The sequence below is a fragment of the Spermophilus citellus genome, assembly GCF_964194105.1.
Source record: "Spermophilus citellus genome assembly, chromosome: 18".
Classification (NCBI taxonomy): domain Eukaryota; kingdom Metazoa; phylum Chordata; class Mammalia; order Rodentia; family Sciuridae; genus Spermophilus; species Spermophilus citellus.
Genome location: NC_138200.1, coordinates 52711367 through 52730594, shown reverse-complemented (window position 1 = coordinate 52730594; position 19228 = coordinate 52711367). Strand labels below are relative to the sequence as shown.

The window sequence follows — 19228 nt, the reverse complement described above, 5'->3', positions numbered from 1 at the left end:
TGCAAACTTTGCCTTTCTTAAAATGCAGCAATCTTATTTTTACTTTTTTAGTTTGTTTCTTTGTTTTGTTTTAACACAGGGTCTCATTCATTATATGGCCCACGCTGGTCTCCAACTCCTGACTCAAGAGATTCTTCTGCCTTAACCCCCCAATTACCAAGGACTGCAAACGTGTGCTACCAGTCCTGGTGGGCTGCAATTTTATTTATTTATTCCCTTATTTATTTATTTATGTATCTTTACTTTTAGGTGGATACATTAGTTTGTTTTTATGTGGTGCCTAGGATCGAACCCAGTGCCTCATATATGCTAGGTGAGCACTCTACCACTGAGCCACCACCCCAGCCCCTTATTTATTTATTTTTGTGCTCAGGGTTGAACCCATAACACTTAACCACTGAGCAACACCCTTAGCCCCTTTTTGTTATTTGAGTCAGCAACTGTTATCTGTTCTGGCTTGGTGCAAGAGCACATTGAAATGGAGGAAAATTGTCAAGTCAGACTTCCAATGAGCTCTACGTTTTTAGAAAGAATCATAAAAGTAGCATAGAAGCTGTGCTGGAGGCACACACCTATCATCCCAGCTACTTGGGAGGGTGAAATAGAAGGATTGCAAGTGCAAGGCCAGCCTAGGCAACCTAGTAAGACACTGTTAAAGGGATGAGGATAAAGGCATTATGAGAGCTTGCCTAGCATCTTTTGAGGTTCTTGGTTCAAGGCTTTCCCACCAAAACAAAAGGTCTCTTAATATTCAATACAAATTTCCTTTTTTCTTTCTTTATTTGTGTGTGTGTGTGTGTGTGTGTGTGTGTGTGTGTGTCCTGCTGGAGACTGAACCCAGTGCCTCACTCCTACCATGCAAGAGCTCTACCAACTGAGATATTCCACTAGTGCCAGATACATTTTTCTCCTGCATATTTCCAATCCACACTTGATTGAATCTACAGATTCGAAATCTGAGGATAGGAAGGATCTACAATCAAGAGAGAACTTTTCAGGAAGTATGATTAGTGTAACTCTTTTACAACTTGAATACCTGAATTTCAGTCAAATATTCTTACTGACCAGGCCTATGTGAGATAAGCCACATAACAAAGCTGAGGACTTCTGGATCTTTTCTACTACTATCTGAGAAATTACCATACTTGAGATAGAAGGTGAGTTGGCTGCGAGAGTGGTGTATTCAGGATGGGAAACTTGGAAAGGTGACAAGGAAGCAGAGAGAGAAATTTGACTTTAAAAATAAATTCTTTTAATGTGAAGAAGAGATGTCACCACTAAAAAGAAAGCCTTATCAACTTACCTCCCACTTCAGAGAAAAAAATAAGCTTAAGGACACCACCTTGTACTGCGAGTTCTGAGCCAGAGTGGAGCGGGATTGAGCTTAGATTTATAATTCCACACCCTTGTCTCAGTCCCCAGGCCTACCATTCATTCAGACGCTGGGAAAACACGTATTACCAGTCTTTCCGCATGTCTGGAAACGTCACCGCATCCCTCACCCAAAGAATTTACAAAGGGAGCCTGGCACTAAACAAGCCATCAACAGGGGCAATAAGGACGACAAACGATAACCTCAAAGAATGGGCACCCGATCTCCAGAAGACACCAGCCCACCAGGTCCATAGGACCAGGGCCCCACTGACGCCGGGTATTGCAGGCCCATGCTCCTGCCTCCACCGTGCTCCCCACCCAAAGGCGGTCTAGATCTGGATATCGCCATCCCGGTGCTGATCTACAGACCTAGCAGTCACTGAAACTTAGGGAATCCTCCCCACTTCCTGACGCGTCTCCAGCTCCGCACCTTACTGAGCCGAGCCAGCCGCCGTACGCTAGGAAGCGGCGCCTGCGTGACGTCACTGAGGTGCGCCTCTCCAACAACAAGGGCAACAGGACTGTCGCGCGCCCGACGTTGCTGTGGTTGGTCGTAGCTCAGTTGCTGCAGGAGTCCTCGAGGATCCCCTCCCAGTGGTGCTCATTCCGCGAGCTCTACCGCGGCGGCAGGAACAGCGACAGAGCGTCCGTGGATTGCCCAGCGGCCTGAGTTAAACCAGCCTGCGCGCCTCACGCTGGACCATTGAGAGTGCTCGCCTCGCGTGACTGGGAGCACTGAGCGCACACAACTGGAGGCGCCAGCGCTGCGGGGCCTGCTGTCCGACGGCAGCTTCGCGGACCTGGGTCTGGAGCCCGGGTTGCTGCGCGCACTGCACGATGCTGCTCGCGATCCCGAAGTCGTTCGGCCCACCACCGTGCAGTCACGCACCATACCCCCACTGCTTCACGGCCACCACCTCCTTTGCGCCGCAGAAACGGGCAGTGGCAAGACTCTGAGCTATCTACTTCCGCTGTTGCAAAGGCTTGTTGATCGTCCAGCTCTGGAAACCCACCGCATACCTGCTCCTCGAGGTCTGGTCCTTGTGCCTTCCCGAGAATTAGCAGAACAGGTGCAGGCTGTGGCCCAGTCGCTAGGCCGCTCCTTGGGCCTGCGGGTACAAGAACTAGGAGGAGGTCATGGCATGCGTAGAATCAGGCTGCAACTGTCCAAACAACCTTCAGCACATATATGCTAGTTGCCACTCTGAGGGCTCTATGGAAGGCCCTGAAGAGTCAACTGATCACCCTGGAGCAACTCTCCTTCATGCTGTTGGATGAGGCAGAAACATCCTGGTGAACTACATCTTGGAAAAGAGTTATATAGCCCAAGGCCCAGCTTTCTTACAAGACCCTTTCAACCCCAAAGCTCAGTTAGTGCTGACAGGTGCTCTGTGTTCCATCCCCAAGGCTATACACAGATTTCACAAGGTTGTTTTTTTCTTTTTTTAAACAATGAGATAATACCTTTTTGTACAATGAGCTTGCAGACTCTACTCATACCTTGTGTGTGCAATCCTGGCATTTACAAGAAAGAGTAAGTTTCAAACCACAATGCCTTCTGCAGACATCCTGCCTGCTGATACTCTGTAAAAATCTTTCTGACCAGAGGAGAAGCTTAATCATGGCAAGGGTCTTCAGTGTGGGGGTCTCTGGCCTCCTTCACTGGAAATCGGGTAGGAATATATTCTGGATGACCACAAAATCAAACACCTAAGGCTTCAGGGGCAAATGCCAGCCTCAGTGAGAATAGGTATCTTATAATGCCTCTAAAATTGCTCCCAAGACATACTGCTTTGCACAAACAGCCTCCTGGGGCCTAGACAACACCCATGTGGAACTGGTTGTTAATTATGATTTTCCCCTCACCCTGCAATATTACATCCACAGAGCAGGGATTGGGAGCAAGGTGTCAGGCACAATCATCAGCTTTTTGACCTATCCCTGGAATGTGAGCCCGGTTCAGAAGGTTGAACTTACAGCTCATCCAAGGAGAAGCCTTCCAGAACTAGCATCCTCAGTGAGTGAGCCTTTACCTCAGCAAGCTTGTTTTTTGGCCAACTAAAGTGGAATTCTGGATAAGGAATCTTTTCTAGTGTCCTTGGTGGGTGAACACACTTATCATTTACACTGCCCTTAATGCCTCTCACGGCCTGGTGAGCTGCTTGTGGCTTTGAAAGATAAGGTACTGGCCACATTTGGAACAGAAGCATGGGACCATAGTAGCATAGCCTTTCATATAATACATGAAGAATAAAATTTTTTTTTCATTTTAGACTTAATTCACATCAAAGGAATACACACAGAGATGTCTGTCAAACAGAACAATAGTTAGAAAGCTGAAATTCCTAAAAATAGGGTCAGATGCTGGCACTGCACACCTAGTAAGCCCCAGATTGCTGATCCACATGTGCCTCTGTGTCTTTTTTCTTATGCATCATCCTCAGGCAGCTCAAAGCTTTCACAGACCAGAACCCAGCTGTTTTCTGTCTAGAAAGAGTTTTAAGGCCATAAGTTGAAAGATACTAAACACAATCTCTGCCAAGAATAACACTGGGATGTCAGCAACTGTACTGGCCCCACAGTATTTCCCTTCTCTCTGAAGAAGGTAAAAAGAAAATTCCAAGAAATACATGCTGGAGCATTCTCATATATGTGGGAACTTTCCAACCTGACTACATTTTTCTCTCAAGCACATTTTATTTTCTAGAAAGGAGACAGCAATAGGTGGTCCCTGATCTTAATGAAAATAATCCCAGAGCAAAACAAGAATTCAGGAATTCAAATTTGATCCCTTCTGCTTTTGTTCTTCATGCCTGGTTTCACTTCCTTATAAACACTTTGGGGAACATTTCACTTTTATCCAGAGTTCCCCAAGAGTCTCAGAAAGCATATATTTGGATCAATCTTAAAATGGGTTTTATTTTGTGTCGTGACATGCTTTCAAACGATAAATGATGGTTTATCGGCTGCCTTAACAATTATCACTGGGGCAGAACTTCATTGTATTTGATAATTCACACTCCAAATTGCCACATGTAGGTCAAAGACTCAGATGGTTTTATTTTCTTTCATTGCAGTACTGTGGATGGCAAGCTCTCCACCACTGAGCTATATCCCAGGCCTATTGTTTCTTTTTTCTTTCTCAGAAATCATAGAACTTAAGAAATTTTTGGAAGGATGAGACAGGAGAATCGCAAGTTCAAAGCCAGCCTTAGCAATAGTGAGGTCCTAAACAACTCAGTGAGACCCTGTCTCTAAATAAAATACAAAACAGGGCTAGGCCTGTGGCTCATGGACAAGTGACCCTGGGTTCAATCTCCAGTACAGGGGGGAGGGGATTTTTTTTTCCAGTTGTAGAAGGGAGAGACTGAGTGAGGGCTTTTTGTGATAATATTAAGCTTAGACTGTTCTCTCTAGGAATGGGGAAGAGAGATCTGATTCTGCTGCTTCCACTGGCTTCACAGAACTCAAGTACTTTGACAGCAAGCATCCCTTGAAGAGACAGGGAAAGGCTATGTTTGGGAAGCCAAGCAGATAAGAGGGCTTCATTCAGAAACAGGAAGCAACAGGAGAGTGAGTTCCTGGTGGCAGAATATATAAAGCAGAAATGACTGATCAGTTCTGATTTTCTTTCTAGCAGCAGTGCCTCCCACATCTCCTCCTACACCTGTGTACTACCACGTCCTCTATCAAGGATGTGGAGAAACCTAGGTGGGCTGGCATGGGAAGACATACTGCCTGGTTGGTGGGTACTGGCTCTATAGAGATGCTCCCTTGGCCACTCCAGCAAAGGCCAAAGCAGAGAAGCCAATGCAGCGAGCCAGGGGGGCTCCCAAGAAACGCCGAGCTCCAGCAGAGACAGAAAAGACCCTGGTTGCTCTCGCCCCAAAGTTGGTGGCTTAAAGCAGAGTGGCAAGAGACCATTGCCACAGAAGCTTGCTGGATGGGCCTCTGTAGAGAGCACAAACATTGACTACACAGGACAACTAATACAGCTTCTTCTGTTTTTTAAATTATAATTCCTATATATTTTACAGAAAAAAATTTATTGTTTTGTTAATTATAAAGTTATTAAAATTACAAAAAATAGAACTGAAGATGGTTTCAAATTATTTTCAATGGTGTCACGGCTAGGACTTTGATTTAGCTTGTCATAAGGACTACTGCAGCTTGTACTGGTGTCTTCAGAGCTTGGCAGCGACTGGATCTGTATTAAAAAGCCATCCTTTAACTCCTCACTGGCTATCAGTGACTTTTTTGTAAACAGTTTTCCCATTCTGAGGGGCTTTTCTTCATCCATTCACTCGTGGTTGCCAGTTGGCTAAATAACATATGATGCTTAAAATACTCACAAAAGAGGGAAATACAGTGGAAATGCCTCCCAGATCCCACATGGGCACCAACCCTGCACACAACAGAGCACGCTGGAGCCCTGAAGGCTTAGCACCCAGCATCTAGAATTCCTTTTGTCACAATACAGTTGTGACAAAAAATCGTTTTTCCCTATAATGATTAACTATCAATATGTGATTATATATTTAATAAATAAATTTTTTAAATTAGGTAGTCTTCACTAAATATGTTCAGCTAATCCATCTTCTGAAGTCTCCACTGCCCCTACTTGAGACAGAACTTCAGTCAATCTGCATGAGCCTTTCTCAGCCAGGGGTTCCCTTCCATATAAACTGCCACAGGCAAGAAAATGGGATTTGAAAGGAGAGGCTCCTTTGAACAAATCAGGGCTAAAGCTGGCCTTGAAGAAGACCTGGCATTCCTTTGTGCAATGCTGTGCAGTGCCTCCTTGTGCAGAACAGAAAACACTGCACTCTTCAAGGGGAGGAGGAGTCAAGTGCAGAAAGAGGGGCCAACTGGTGACCTATCCATCAAATAGGTCCAGCCCTGACTCACTGCCAGAAACATCAGCACAAACCATCAGGTAGGCTTCCTGAAACTGGAAGCACTGTTTACCCAGGGAGCCCCCTTCCTGTGCTCTCAGCCAGGCACAATAGCTACCTGGAACAGGAAGGGTTAGGGAAAGTCAGTAGCGCCACCCTGAGCCTCTCATGCTCCTTTATTCCCAGTGCTTTATGGCCACAAGACACCCTATACTCCTCAATAAATTTTTCTGTAACAATGTTTGACTTGAAATTCAGCTTATTCAAGGTCAAGCTTCAAACCCCCTCGTTCCCTTGAAGTACATTCCTACATGGAGGACTTGGTCTTCTAAGGCCTTCTGTCTTCAGAAGGGACTTTCAGGTACAGTTTTTAAAATAACGTCTGCAATGATGCCTAACTGAATGATGCCTGGGTCAGCACCCAGATCAGTTCATCAAGAAATGAGAGCCTTGAGCTGAGGGTGTAGCTCCGTGGTAGAGCACACGCACTGTAGCATGCACGAGGCTAATGGGGTTCCATTCCCAGAGCCAAAACAAAAAAATATGCTAAGTGTGTCCATATGTATGTGGTATATGTGAGTGTGTGAGAAGACGGGCAGGAATGAAAAGATGTTGGTCCATCTACAGTCTACCCATCCAGCTATTCATTTATTCAACAAGTGTTTTTGAGAACCTGTTACATTTCAGATAGCAAGCTGCTAGCTAGCTACTTCCAGTATATTAACAAATAAATTTCTCTCATTAAGGCACCACCAACAAAGGATGAGATAAGGACACAATACAATTTCAGGGGCAGCAGTTGTAGCTCAGTCACAAGGTGCTTGCCTAGTGTGGGCCAACTCCTGTATTTCATTCCCCAGCACTAAACAAAATTTAAAAAAAATTCAAGTAATTAAAATTGCCATACAGGGCTGGGGATATAGAGTGCTTGCCTCACATGCACAAGCCCCTGGGTTCAATCCCCAGCACCGCACAGACACAAAAAAAGTGCTATAAAGGAAAATAAAAGCATAGCGTGATAAGGAATAGTTATACAAAACAGTCAGAGAAGGCTTATTTGAAAAAGAGGGCATTTCGGCAGAGATGGGATCAAGAGAGTCATGTGAGGAGCTGAAGAGAGAATTCCTGGACCAAAAGGTACACAAAAAGACCCCGAGTTAGAAATGAGACTGAGCTACTCAAGGAGCAGAAAGGTTACTGTGGCCAGGAAGGAAAGCCCCAGAAGAAGGAAAGTTGTGGTTGGAGAAGCAGGTATAAGGAAGACCCCAGTGGGCCACATCAGCAATACTGAGGAGTATGGATCTTGTTTTAGATGTGAAGCGGGAGGTTATAGGATAGATTTGAACAGGATAGTGAAGAAATCTGATGAAGATGCCTAAAAGATCACTCCGGCTGTGTGAGCTTTAGCAGTAAGGCGCTGGCTGTTACCAGTGGAATGTCTGTCTCAGCAGTTAAGGGGACAGTTGGTGCTGAGGAATGGGGGTTGGGGGCAGTCAACAGGGAAGGAACAGCACAAGGTTTGGCCTGTGTCACATCAGCAGCCCATAATTCACAGTGTGGCCTGAGCAACAGAGCAAGACCTTGTCTCCAAATAAAATCTTCTAACAAATACCAGTTTATAGGAAAAACAAGGAGTAGAGGAACATGTTCAATGACACCATGGAATGCAATCATCAAACTCAAAACCAGAGAAAACTCTAAGGACAAGGACATGATTTTTTTCAACAAATAAATTGCAAGGAAGAAAAAAGAGGGAAGAGGAACCTACAAATGGAGCCATAACATACATGAAGAAGAGCTATTAAAATTCAAATACATCTATTAAAAAATGGGAGAAGCAGGGAGATTTCAACATGATAATTTATGATAATAAATTTATGATAATTATCAGAGTGGTTGCACCAATTTGCAGTGCCACCAACAATGTATGAGTGTACCTTTTCCCTACATCCTCATTCGCACACTTGCTGGGGACTGGTGGTGGAGAAACATGTGCCAACATAAAGTGGTGGTGGTCATAGAGTGCTCAAGTTCATTTACCACATCAGCTTCAGGCAACCACTGCAGACTGCTGTGAGGAGGAACAGGACGAAAACAAGGATGAGGAAGAAGACCAGAGGAGGAAGAAGAGTTCCCAGCAAAACCTTAAGCAGGGTGTGGAGAGGAATCCCCATGTTTCTGTTTGTACAGAAGGAAGGTCACAAGAAAGGATTTGGATTTGGCAGATTTCTGCAAGATCTGTCCCCATCCAAGCAACTAATGATCACATACAGTTCCGGGGGGCCATCTGAATCCCAGGACCCCTCCTTGAGGATCTTGCTGGAAGCAGCTCCTGTACCCTGGAACACACACTGCCTGCTGATGCTGATATCTCAAGTACAAGCACAGCATGTAAACCAAACTCAGGACATAGGATCCACGTCTCTGTAATGCACACATCTGATTTCCAGAAGCAGTCCAGTTAGAAACTTCAAGCCTCTCATATACAACAAATAAGTTTGCCGTGGGGTGCTTATATACAGATCCTCAATATTGTCTAAAACCAGGCAGAGCTATGTGGTACAGAGGGGACAAGAGTCATCTTCCTCAAAGAGCAGCCTAGGACTGTTAGACTAGAGGCTAGCGAGGGTGCAGGATAGATAGATGGAGAATGAAGAGAGGCTGAAGAAAAGGTTGGGTGAGAGCAGGAAATGAAGATGTGTTCGTGGTTACTGCATTTCTCCTAGCAAAATAAACAGTACCTTGTGAGAAAGAAAAATGTGCTATCACTTCAGGAAAAGTGTCCTAGGCTTTTTTTTAATATTTTATTTTAATTGTAGTTGGACACAATACCTTTATTTTATTTTTATGTGGTGCTGAGGATCTAACCCAGGGCCTTGCCTGTGCTAGACAAGCACTCTACCTCTGAGCCACAACTCCAGCCCTGGCCTAGGCTTTATGATTTGAGGAGTGGCCAAGCTGTCTTCCGGTTTAGAAAACTGTTGTTTCTTGGGAATTTCACTGTCAGTAACTATGGGACCAGAAAAGAGGAATACCAAGGAAGAGGCAGGGGGAGTGTGAAACTCCAGGACCAGGATCTGGGGGTCCTCGGATATACTGATGACCATCATCTGGGCAAAACTGGATACCAAGTAAGCCCCCATTTCCACCCATCCCTGCAGCTGAGCACCTAAGCATGTTAAGTGGAACCTATAACTCAGCCTACGTTTGATGTCCCAGAATACTGTTTTTATTTTACTTCTCCCTCTCCCTCTCTTCCTCCCTCCCTCGGCCTCCTTTGCCCCCCCCCCCACTTCATCATTCCCTCTCCCCCAACCCGTCTCTCTCTCTCTAATTGGGACTGAACACAGGGGCACTCTACCATGAAGTTACACCAACAACCCTTTATTTTTATTTATTTGTTTATTTATTTGTACCAGGGATTTAACCCAGGGGCACTTTACCACTGATCCACTTCCCCAGGCCTTTTTGTTATTTTTGAGACTCAGTCTCACTGAATTACCTAGGGCCTTGCTCATTTGTTGAGGTTGGCCTAGAACCTGCAATCCTCCTATATATGCCCCCTTCTCTGCCCCTACTCAGTGGGATTAAGGAGGTGCTGCCACCACACCTGGCCTTCACAGCATGTTCTTGCAATACATTGAAAATCAGCAGGGGTGGTTAGCTCTGCTACCACATGAATTTGAAGAAAACTGTTTCTACCACTGCCTTGTCCACAGGACTTGGTTTATTTTAAAACAGCATAGGGGACCAATTAGAGGTAGAACTCACATACTTATCACTTCCTAGTGACAAAATTTCCTATCCTGGGCCTGCCTCAGTAGCCCCAGCAGTTGGCAACAGGCAGACAGTATGGCACGTGTCAAGGCCCTGTGGTGGGAGGCTGTATGACTGACACAGCTACAGTTTAGAAGCAAAGGGTTTGCTGAAGTTGGAAGGGTTGGTGGCAGCTAACTCCCCAGAACTTGAAAGCAAAACAAAAAATTTGGGATATTCTAAGAGCAATTGGAACTGCAAAAGAATTTTAGGCAGGAGGATGGCCCTTTTTTGTCTGCTTGCTTATTTGTTGGTTATTGAGGCTGGGGATGGAACCCAGGGCTAAGTAGATGCCTTACTACTAAGCTATACTCCCATGGCTTAAATTAGACTTTAAAAAACAAAGATAGGTAGAAAGTAAAGTGGCTCGTGTCTGTAATCAGCAGCTTGGGAGGCTAAAGCAGGAGGATCACAAGTTCAAGCCAGCCTCACCTACTTACCCAGGCCCTGAGAAACTTTGTGAGACCCTGTCTCAAAATAAAAAATAAAATTAAAAGGACTGAGGATGTGGTTTGATGTTTAAGCACCCCTCAGTTCAATCCCTGGTACAAAAAAAAAAAAAATTCTTTTTCAGACCTTCCCACTCCCTACTCAGGTCTCAGTGTCATAAGAAACTTAACACCACTATCTTCCATCCCTTTAAAAACAATGGATCCTCCCTAAATGATGAGATTAAATACTCCTTCTTCCTCTCATACCAATACTTTGGTACCCACAACAGCAAAGACACTCAGGGACACAAACCTTGTCCAGGAGATTCTCCTCTGCCACCAACAATGTCCCAGTCTTGAGGATCCAGATACATGCCAAACTTGAATGAAACACCAACTCAGAGCCACTTAAAACTCAATCCTAACAATACTGGTTGTTTCATGACAATGAGATTATTACCAACAATTCCCCTGCCCTTTTCTTTTTTCCCTCTGCAGTACTGAGAATTGAATCCAGGGTTGCCCTACCATTGAGCTCAGCCTCCTGAGGAGCTGTGATTATGGGCCCATGCCATCATACTTAGCTTTTTACAGTTTCCCATATATCCCATGTACTAGACAATGCAATGAATTACTTTAATAATCAGTGTCTCAGGGAGAGTAGTAGAGGATGGAATCTTCAAAAATCTGAATGAAGGGGAGAAAAACAAATCCAATAAATACAGTATACACACTGCAAACTAATGAATGCTCACAGGATGTGCTCAGAAGATTCAAGTTCAGTTGTTAGTTAATTTTATTGTTTAAGGATGACGGATTCAATCAGAGAGAACAGTAATTCACCACAGACTCCCAGGGGCAGTGGTGCACGCCTATACTCCCAATAGCTTAGGAGGGCAAGGCAGGAGGATCACAAGTTCAAAGAGAGCCTCAGCCTAAAAATTAAAAATAAAAAGGGCCAAGGATATGGCTCATTGGTTAAACAACCCTGGATTCAATCCCTGGTTTCAAACAAACAAATACCCTGCACATACATAACCAATCAGGACCTACACAGCACCCATGTGGAACTTTTTGTCAGTTATGATTTTTTCCCTCACCCTGTAAGATAACATCCACAGAGCAGAGATTGGGATCAAGGTGCCAGGCACAGTCATCAACTCCAGAGAATATGTCTGACCGGATATTCTATATATATATTCCCTGGGATGTGAGCCTAGTTCAGAGGGTTGAACTTACAGCTCATCCAAGGAGAAGCCTTCCAGGACTAGCATCCTCAGTGAGACAGCCTTTGCCTCAGCAAGCTTGATTTTGGCTAACTAAAATGGGATCTGGATTAGGGATCATTTCTGGTGTCCTGGTTGGGTGAACACATTTGTCACTTAGACTGCCTTTAATTCTTCTCAGGGCTTGGTGAGCTGCTTGTGGCTTTGAAAGATGAGCTACTGGCAATCAGTGGAGCTATGGAGCATTGAACCAATGGAGCATTGGACCATAGTAGCATATTCTTTCACATAAAATGTGAAGAATAAAATGCATTTTGTTTTTTGTAATGTCATGACTTCTAGCAATAAATGATGTTTTTATGTTTTATGGGCTGCCTCGTCACACTCCAAATTGCAACATGTAGGACAAAGACTCAGTTTATTTTCTTTCATTGCAGTGCTGTGGACAGAAAGCTCTCTATCCATGAGCTACTTCCCCAGGTCTTTTCTTTCTTTCTTTCTTTCTTTCTTTTTTTTTTTTTTTTTGCAGGACCAATATTTGAACTCGGGCACTCTACCTCTAGGCTGCTTCCCAGGCCTCTCCCCCGTTTTTATTACTTATTGTGAGATAAGAGATTGAACCCAGATTTGCTTTACCACTGACCTACATCCTCAGCCCTTTTTATTTTTATTTTGAAACACAGTCTCACTAAATTGCTGAGACTGGCCTCAAACTTGTGGTCTGCCTGCCTAAGCCTCCTGAGTTGCTGGAATTATAGGCTTGCATGACCAACGACACATAGTTTGTTTGCTATTTTTTTTAATGGGATTGAAATGATAATGTGGTAATTTTGTAATGTCATTTTGTCATGAACACATTTCAAATTTTATGTTAAAATCGGCTTTTCATGGGCTGGGGATATAGCTCAATTGGTAGAGTGCTTGCCTCATATGCACAAGGCCCAGCACCACAAAAAAAAAAAAAAAAAAAAAAGGGCCTGTCATTCCCACTTTATAAAGTCATTGGAGATCCTCATTTTGCCTTGGAGCACCTTTAACAGTCTTCTCATTGTCCATTACCTTGAAATGTGACATGATCGTCCTATCAGCTATAAATCTGAAGCCCCAAATAAATAACTGAAAATCTACTGTTGAGCACAACACCTCTACACTACTTGTGGAACCTTGGTAGGCCCCTTAACATCTGTTTGAGACCTCCCTTATAAACAGTGATGGTGCAAAAATTTTATTTCATTTTTTTTTCTAGTGCACAGGATCACACCTCTGGCTTCACATACTAGCCAAACACTCTATCAAGACTCTACCATTGAAGCACACTTCCAACTCATCAAAGGACTAATCTTTGGGGCAGAATAAGGTGAAGAGGAACCTGCCTTTGCTTTTAATCCAAATTGGAATGCTTTTCCACATATACAGATTTTGGGTTTTTTGTTGTTGTTGTTGTTTGGGTTTTTGTTGTTGTTTTTGGTACAGGGGATTGAACTCAGGGGCATTCAATTATTGAGTAACACCCCCAGCCCTTTTTCTATATTTCATTAGATGCAGGGTGTCACTGAGTTGCTCAGAGCCTCACTAAGTTGCTGAGGATGGCTTTGAATTAAAAATCTGCCTCAGCCTTGCAAGCCACTTGTGGGTTACCAACCCAGCCTAAATCTTAAATTATGTTCAGACCACTTCTAAGGAGCATTCCCTCAACAAATAATCCACTCAAGTCTCTGCCTCTCCAACACTTAAATGCTTAGCATCAGGGCCATGAAACCTAGCTGTCTCTTGTGTTTAATCATGACTGACCAGTTTCAGAATTTGGGTTCTCGAGCCACCTGTAGTCATAGGCTGTCCTCAACTCCCAGCTGTGCTACACAAATAGTGGCTAGTTGACTAGGAAATGAGGGGAGAGGCCAGAAGGGAGCGCTGAGGCAGAGTTCGCTTCTTTCACCCTGCTTACCATAAAATAGAAGGATCTGAAGCCTGCTACTCAAGTCACACATTCCTTTCTGTGACCTCATTGGGTAGTGATGACATCACAAGCCTAAGTTTCCATGGCAGGATGATGCTAGAAAACTTCTCTACTAGTTCTCTACAGGACACCAGAGTGTCTGGTTGCTCCAGAGAATATGTCTGACCGGATATTTTATATTCAGTCTAACTTGTCTGCTGTCCCCTGGGAGAGCAGTACAGCAGGTAGGCCCAGGCCATGTGTAATGGAGCCCCTGGTAAATATACAACCTCACTTGACTGCCACATCTTCCTTTAGGGTTTCCCCATCACACCTCAGAACTTCTCTAGCCATGAGTAAGACCAATGGTCTGGCGCTCCCTCAAGGACCCACAGTGTTGCTGTGCTCACTGCTGAGAATAAGTGTTCAAAAAGGTGCTAATCTTTATCAATCTAGCCTTCCCCTTTAGCCTTCCCCAGTGCTTCCTTCAGAGTGCAGCACACTGGTACACACCTATAGGCCCAACTGCTTGGGTGGCTGAGTGGGAAGATCACCTGAGTCCAGGAATTAGGCTCAAGCATCTGAGTGAGGAATATAGTAAAACCTGAGCAACATGGTGATCCCCATCACCAAAACAGAAAGGACGCTTCTATCTCAGATCGTTTCATAATAAGAGTCTTACAAGAGCCTAGTGTGCATTTATTATCAAGTGATAAATGGAGCACTCTAAGAAATAGCTATTGGCCTCTCAAAAACCTCACCTTCAAACTCAGGCACCTTTACCATACTGTCATGGACACACTCACATGAACCCCCACACACATATCCCAGTCTGAACTGCCAAGGAAAAGGGTGGTGTCATGCAGTGGGGAAGAACAGAAGGGCCAGTCTCATGTTACCAAGTCTGGAGGTCTGAGGAAATGATGTCTCAGGAAGTGTTTGTGAGAAGGCTATTGGACCTAAACTTGGTACCCAGAATTTGGATCTAAATCTCTTAATCCCTCTGCCCCAGTATATGGCCTTCAGAAAGTGGTAGAGTTGGGCAGGTACCCAAATATAGTCCCAGCTACTCAGGAAGCTAAGGCAGGAGGATCACTTGAGCTCAAGAGCTCCAGTCCAGTCTGGGGAAACATAGCAAAAAAACATCTCGAAAAAGAATTGCATTAGAAAAATATATAAAAACTGGCCTAGAATTCAGTGTGGTTGAAACAGGCTTTACGAATGGGCCCCAATGGGATCTGCCAAGGTGGAAGGAGTTCTAAACCGATGTATATTAGACCATTTTTTCCAAACCTTGAAAATTATTTCCATTAAAGCCTCAGAAAAGAAATTTTTCTCAGTTATATAAGGGAGACACTGAGGGACAGCTGTTTGGGATATTTTGAGGTTTAACTGTTTTCCTGCTGCTTCCATTGGCTCCACAGAACTCAAGTACTTTGACAGCATCCCTTGAGGAGACAGGCAAAGCATCCATAGAGGTCACAGGCAAAGGCTGTGTTTGAATGCCAAGCAGAGGAGAGGGCTTCAGTCAGAAACAGGAAGCAACAGGAGAGCGAGGTCCTGGGGGCAGAGTGTATAAAACAGAAGCAATTAATCAGTTCTGGTTTTCTTTCCAGCAGCAGTGCCTCCCATGTCTCCTTCTACACCTGCATACTACCATGTCCTCTACCAAGGATGTGGAGAAACGCAGGTGGGCTGGCATGGGGAGACATACTGCCTGGTTGGTGGCTACCGACTCTATGGAGATGCTCCCTTGGCCACTCCACCAAAGGCCAAAGCAGAAAAGCCAGCAGAGAAGCCAGCCCAGAAGCCAAACCAGAGAGGCAGAGGGGCTCCCAAGAAACGCCAAGCTCCAGCAGAGACAGAAAAGACCCTGGGCTGTCCCAGGCCCAAAATTCCTGCCAAGAAAGCATTGCCAAAGAAGCTGACTGGCTAAGCTGCTCTATAGAGAGGACATTTATTTAACTAGGACCCCTAAGGCATGTTTCTTTTTAAATTTTACCCATTTAAAAAAATAAAATAAAAAATTTATTGTTGCTGTTGTATTAATTATAAAGTTATTCAAATATACAAAAATTTGAGAGAAGCCCTGGAAATTGTTGTAAATGATTTTCAATGCAGCTAGGGCCTTGGTTTAGCTTGACATAGGAACTACTGCAGCATATGCTGGTGTCTTCAGAGTTTGGCAGACTGCATGTGTATTTAAAACCCATTCTTTATACTCCTTTTCACTGACTGTCACTCTGACTTCTTTGTAAATGTAGTCTTTTCATTCTAACGACATTATCAAAAACAATTTTCTGCCCTTGTGTCCCTCTGTAGTACTAGAAATTGATTCTAGTACTAGAAATTGCTCTGTTGTTGACCTACATACACAACCCTCTCTATTTTTCATTTGGAGACAGGGTCTCAGAAGTTGCTCAGGCTGGCTTCGAACTTGTGATCCTACTACCTCAGCCTCCCAAGAAACTGGGATTATTGGCATGTGCATCTCTCTTCACAATTTTATTATTGCTCTATTTACAATTTTATTGTTGTATTTATTTTTTTAGTTTTTTTTTATAGACCTTTATTTCGTTTTATTTTTATGCAGTGCTAAGAACCCAGTGCTCCACACATACCAGGCAAGTGCTCCACCCCCGAGCCATAACCCTAGCCTTCTCTTTACAATTTTCCATATTTCCCATGTTCTACAGAATGCAATGAGTTACTTTAATAATCAGTGTCGTGGGGGAAAGTAGTAGAGAAGGGAATCTTTAAAAATCTGAATAAAGGAGAGAAAAACAAATCCAATAAATTCAGTATACCCACTACATACTAATGATGCTCACAGGATGTGCTCAGAAGGTTTAAGTTCAGTTAACAGTTTAATTTCATGTGTAAGGATGACAGATTCAATCAGAACATTAAATCACTACAGACTTCCAGGGTTGGTTGTGCTTGCCTATACTCCCAGCAGCTTGGGAGGGGAAGCCAGGAAGATCACAAGTTCAAAGCCAGCCTCTGCAACTTGGTGAGATTCTGTCTCACAATAAAAAATAAAAATGGCTGAAGATGTGGCTCAGGGTTCAATCCTGGAGTTCAATCCCTGCTAATAATAAAAAAAAAATCACTACATACTGGCCATGTTGGGCCTACATTTTGAGAATTGGTAGGATGAAGGAGCCACTAGCTCTGCATTTGAGATACAAAACTTAGAGGGCTCAGGATACAAACCTTACAGGCCATAGATACAAACCTTAGAGGCCTTAAGGAAACACAGGCACTCACCCAGTTCCATCTGTCCTTCACACACACACAATCCAGCCCCTCCTTATGGAATCATAGGGTCTAAAATTCAAACTCATTGCCCTCTCCACAGCAATTTTCCACAATGAAATTTCTTCTTTTTTTTTAATACATCATATATTCAAAATAAAAGAGGATCAAAAGATAAAAGAGTAAAGATTCCTTCTGATTAAGGAATGGAAGACTTTCAATCTCTATTTTTTTTTTCCTTTTTTGGGTACTAGGGTGCTTTACCACACCCCTCATCTCCTTTTTTTTCTTTTTTTAAATATTTTTTTAGTTGTAGTTGGACACAATACTTTTATTTCACATATTTTATTTTTTAGCTGTAGTTGGACATAATACCTTTTATTTCTTTTCATGTGGTGCTGAGGATCAAATCCAGGATCCTCCACATGCAAGGTGAGCGCTCTACCGCTGAGCCACAACCCCAGCCCCCTCCCCTTTTTTATTAAATATTTAGTTTTTAGTTGTAGTTGGACACAGTATCTTTATTTTATTTATTTATTTTTACGAGGTGCTGAGGATTGAACCAAAGGCCTCGCATGTGCTAGGTGAACACTCTACTGCTGAGCCACAACTCCAGCCCCCTCAGTTCTTTTTGTGACAGGGTCTCCCTAAGTTGCTGAGGTTGGCCTCAAAATTGAGATCTTCCTGCTTAGCTTCTGGAGTCACAGGAATTACAGGCGTGTACCTCTATGTCCAGCTCAGTCTATACTTTTTATTTGGCATCGCTTTTTGAACCAGAAGGACAGAGCAGATAGGTAGCAGCCTTGTGCCATTACAGCATACTGGTTGAAATCTGTTCTGACTGGCTAGTGCCAGTTACTAATTATTTTAAATAGCTCCCCAAGATTGTAAATTTACTACCTACATAGTACCAAATAAAACTCAACTTTCCGGGCTGGGGATGTGGCTCAAGTGGTAGCGCGCTCGACTGGCATGCGTGCAGCCCTGGTTCGATCCTCAGCACCACATACAAACAAAGATGTTGTGTCCGCCGAGAACTAAAAAATAAATATTAAAAATTCTCTCTCTCTCTCTCTCTCTCTCTCTCCCCTCTCTCACTCTCTCTTTAAAAAAAAAAAAAAACTCAACTTTCCGTTCCCAGTGGAAACCAATGTCTCTAGTTTCTTCTTTATCTTTCCAAGTAATTCTGTAATAAAAAGTCAAAATACATAATATTCATTCCGATTTTCCTAAAGTATACAATAGTATGCTGTATGACGTTCTGCTCATTGCTCTTTTCACTACATCAAGGAGATCATTCTAAATCATTTCAACTCTGCTCCTTACATAACTCAGGAACACACAGACATAATGAGAGAAAACAGAGTGATAAGTTTTCAACTCCTAACAGGCACTTTCAACTTTCTGAAATTCTCTGAAGCTACTGTCCACAGGGCCCTCGAGTATTTTAAGCAGGTAAGGCAGATATTCTGAAGCCTCCTGACACCTAAAGCATTGGTGTCAGGCTGGGTGACTCCTCAGAGCATGGTGGCTGACTCTGGACAGTGGGCCATCACTACTATGTCTACACTGTCGACCTTCTGCTCACCCTGCAACCAGGTTCCAGTGACATCACTGTAGGAGTCCCTCTGATGCCTTACACTCAGCAACCACAACCTGCTTTTATTATCTGCTCCAAACCTGTCCTTTCTTCAGTTCCTGACCACAGATAAAGAACAAGAATCCTGCTTCCTTGGTTGGGGATGTGGCTCAAGCAGTAGCGCGCTCACCTGGCATGCGTGCGGCCCGGGTTCGATCCTCAGCACCACATACCAGCAAAGATGTTGTGTCCGCCGAGAACTAAAAAATAAATACTAAAAATTCTCTCTCTCTCTCTCTCTCTCTCTCTCTCTCTCTCTCTCTCTCTCTCTCCTCTCTCACTCTCTCTTTAAAAAAAAAAAAAAAAGAATCCTGCTTCCTGGCTGCCAGTCTTTCTTCCCTAAACCCCAACCTCTTATCCCACTATCCCACACCTAACAATTTGCTAGCCAAGTCCAAGTACCCCAGCTGCTACCTTTTGCCATTCTAATCCTCCAGTAACTTCTCTACTCATAAAAAAAAAAAAAAGGCAAAAGATACCCGAAGTCCAAGTCCAGCTGATCTGATCCCAACTAAAGTTTGTGATCCTATGCTCTTTTGCTTCCTCTTCATCTCCCATTCCCCAGTCCTCTGATGAAAATGAGCCATTCACAGTTCTGTCTTCACTACCTAGGGGCCTCCATGCTCCTGCACATGGAAATCTTTTCATACTGT

The 19228-nt window shown here is 43.8% G+C and overlaps 2 protein-coding genes and 1 pseudogene across 12 annotated transcripts in view; 2 read left to right on the top strand and 1 right to left on the bottom strand.

Moving 5' to 3' along the window:
- The window catches only part of DUS2 (dihydrouridine synthase 2), a 104734-nt gene that overhangs the window by 39398 nt on the left and 46108 nt on the right, over positions 1-19228 (bottom strand). For 2 of the 10 annotated variants that reach the window (XM_081273895.1, XM_081273889.1), the window contains exon 3: positions 8207-8340. The exons of 5 other annotated variants lie outside the window; for them this stretch is intronic. The gene's annotated coding sequence lies outside the window, so the exon portion shown is untranslated. Of the gene's footprint in view, positions 1-1743; positions 2088-2394; positions 2541-8206; positions 8341-19228 lie in introns of those variants that run through there. 3 more of the 10 variants (XM_081273891.1, XM_081273888.1, XM_081273890.1) reach the window with 3 other exon arrangements.
- The window catches only part of LOC308637884 (putative ATP-dependent RNA helicase DDX28), a 37537-nt pseudogene continuing 19973 nt past the window's right edge, over positions 1665-19228 (top strand). Inside the window, exons 1-2 of the transcript in view lie at positions 1665-1727; positions 2085-2767. The product of the transcript in view is annotated as a putative ATP-dependent RNA helicase DDX28 (transcript). The remainder of the gene's footprint in view (positions 1728-2084; positions 2768-19228) is intronic.
- Positions 9617-17862, top strand: LOC308637498 (DPEP2 neighbor protein-like). Its single transcript, XM_081273898.1, has 2 exons — positions 9617-13923; positions 15295-17862. The coding sequence occupies exons 1-2, from the start codon at positions 13857-13859 to the stop codon at positions 15612-15614; spliced, it is 387 nt and encodes a 128-aa protein (XP_081130024.1). The 5' UTR covers positions 9617-13856; the 3' UTR covers positions 15615-17862.

Excerpts from the sequence above, each read along its gene's own strand:
- LOC308637498 (XM_081273898.1), top strand. The coding sequence starts at position 13,857 with ATGTCTGACCGGATATTTTATATTCAGTCTAACTTGTCTGCTGTCCCC. Across the intron at positions 13,924-15,294 it reads CTGGGAGAGCAGTACAGCAG|CAGCAGTGCCTCCCATGTCT; the intron begins GTAGGCCCAGGC and ends TTTTCTTTCCAG.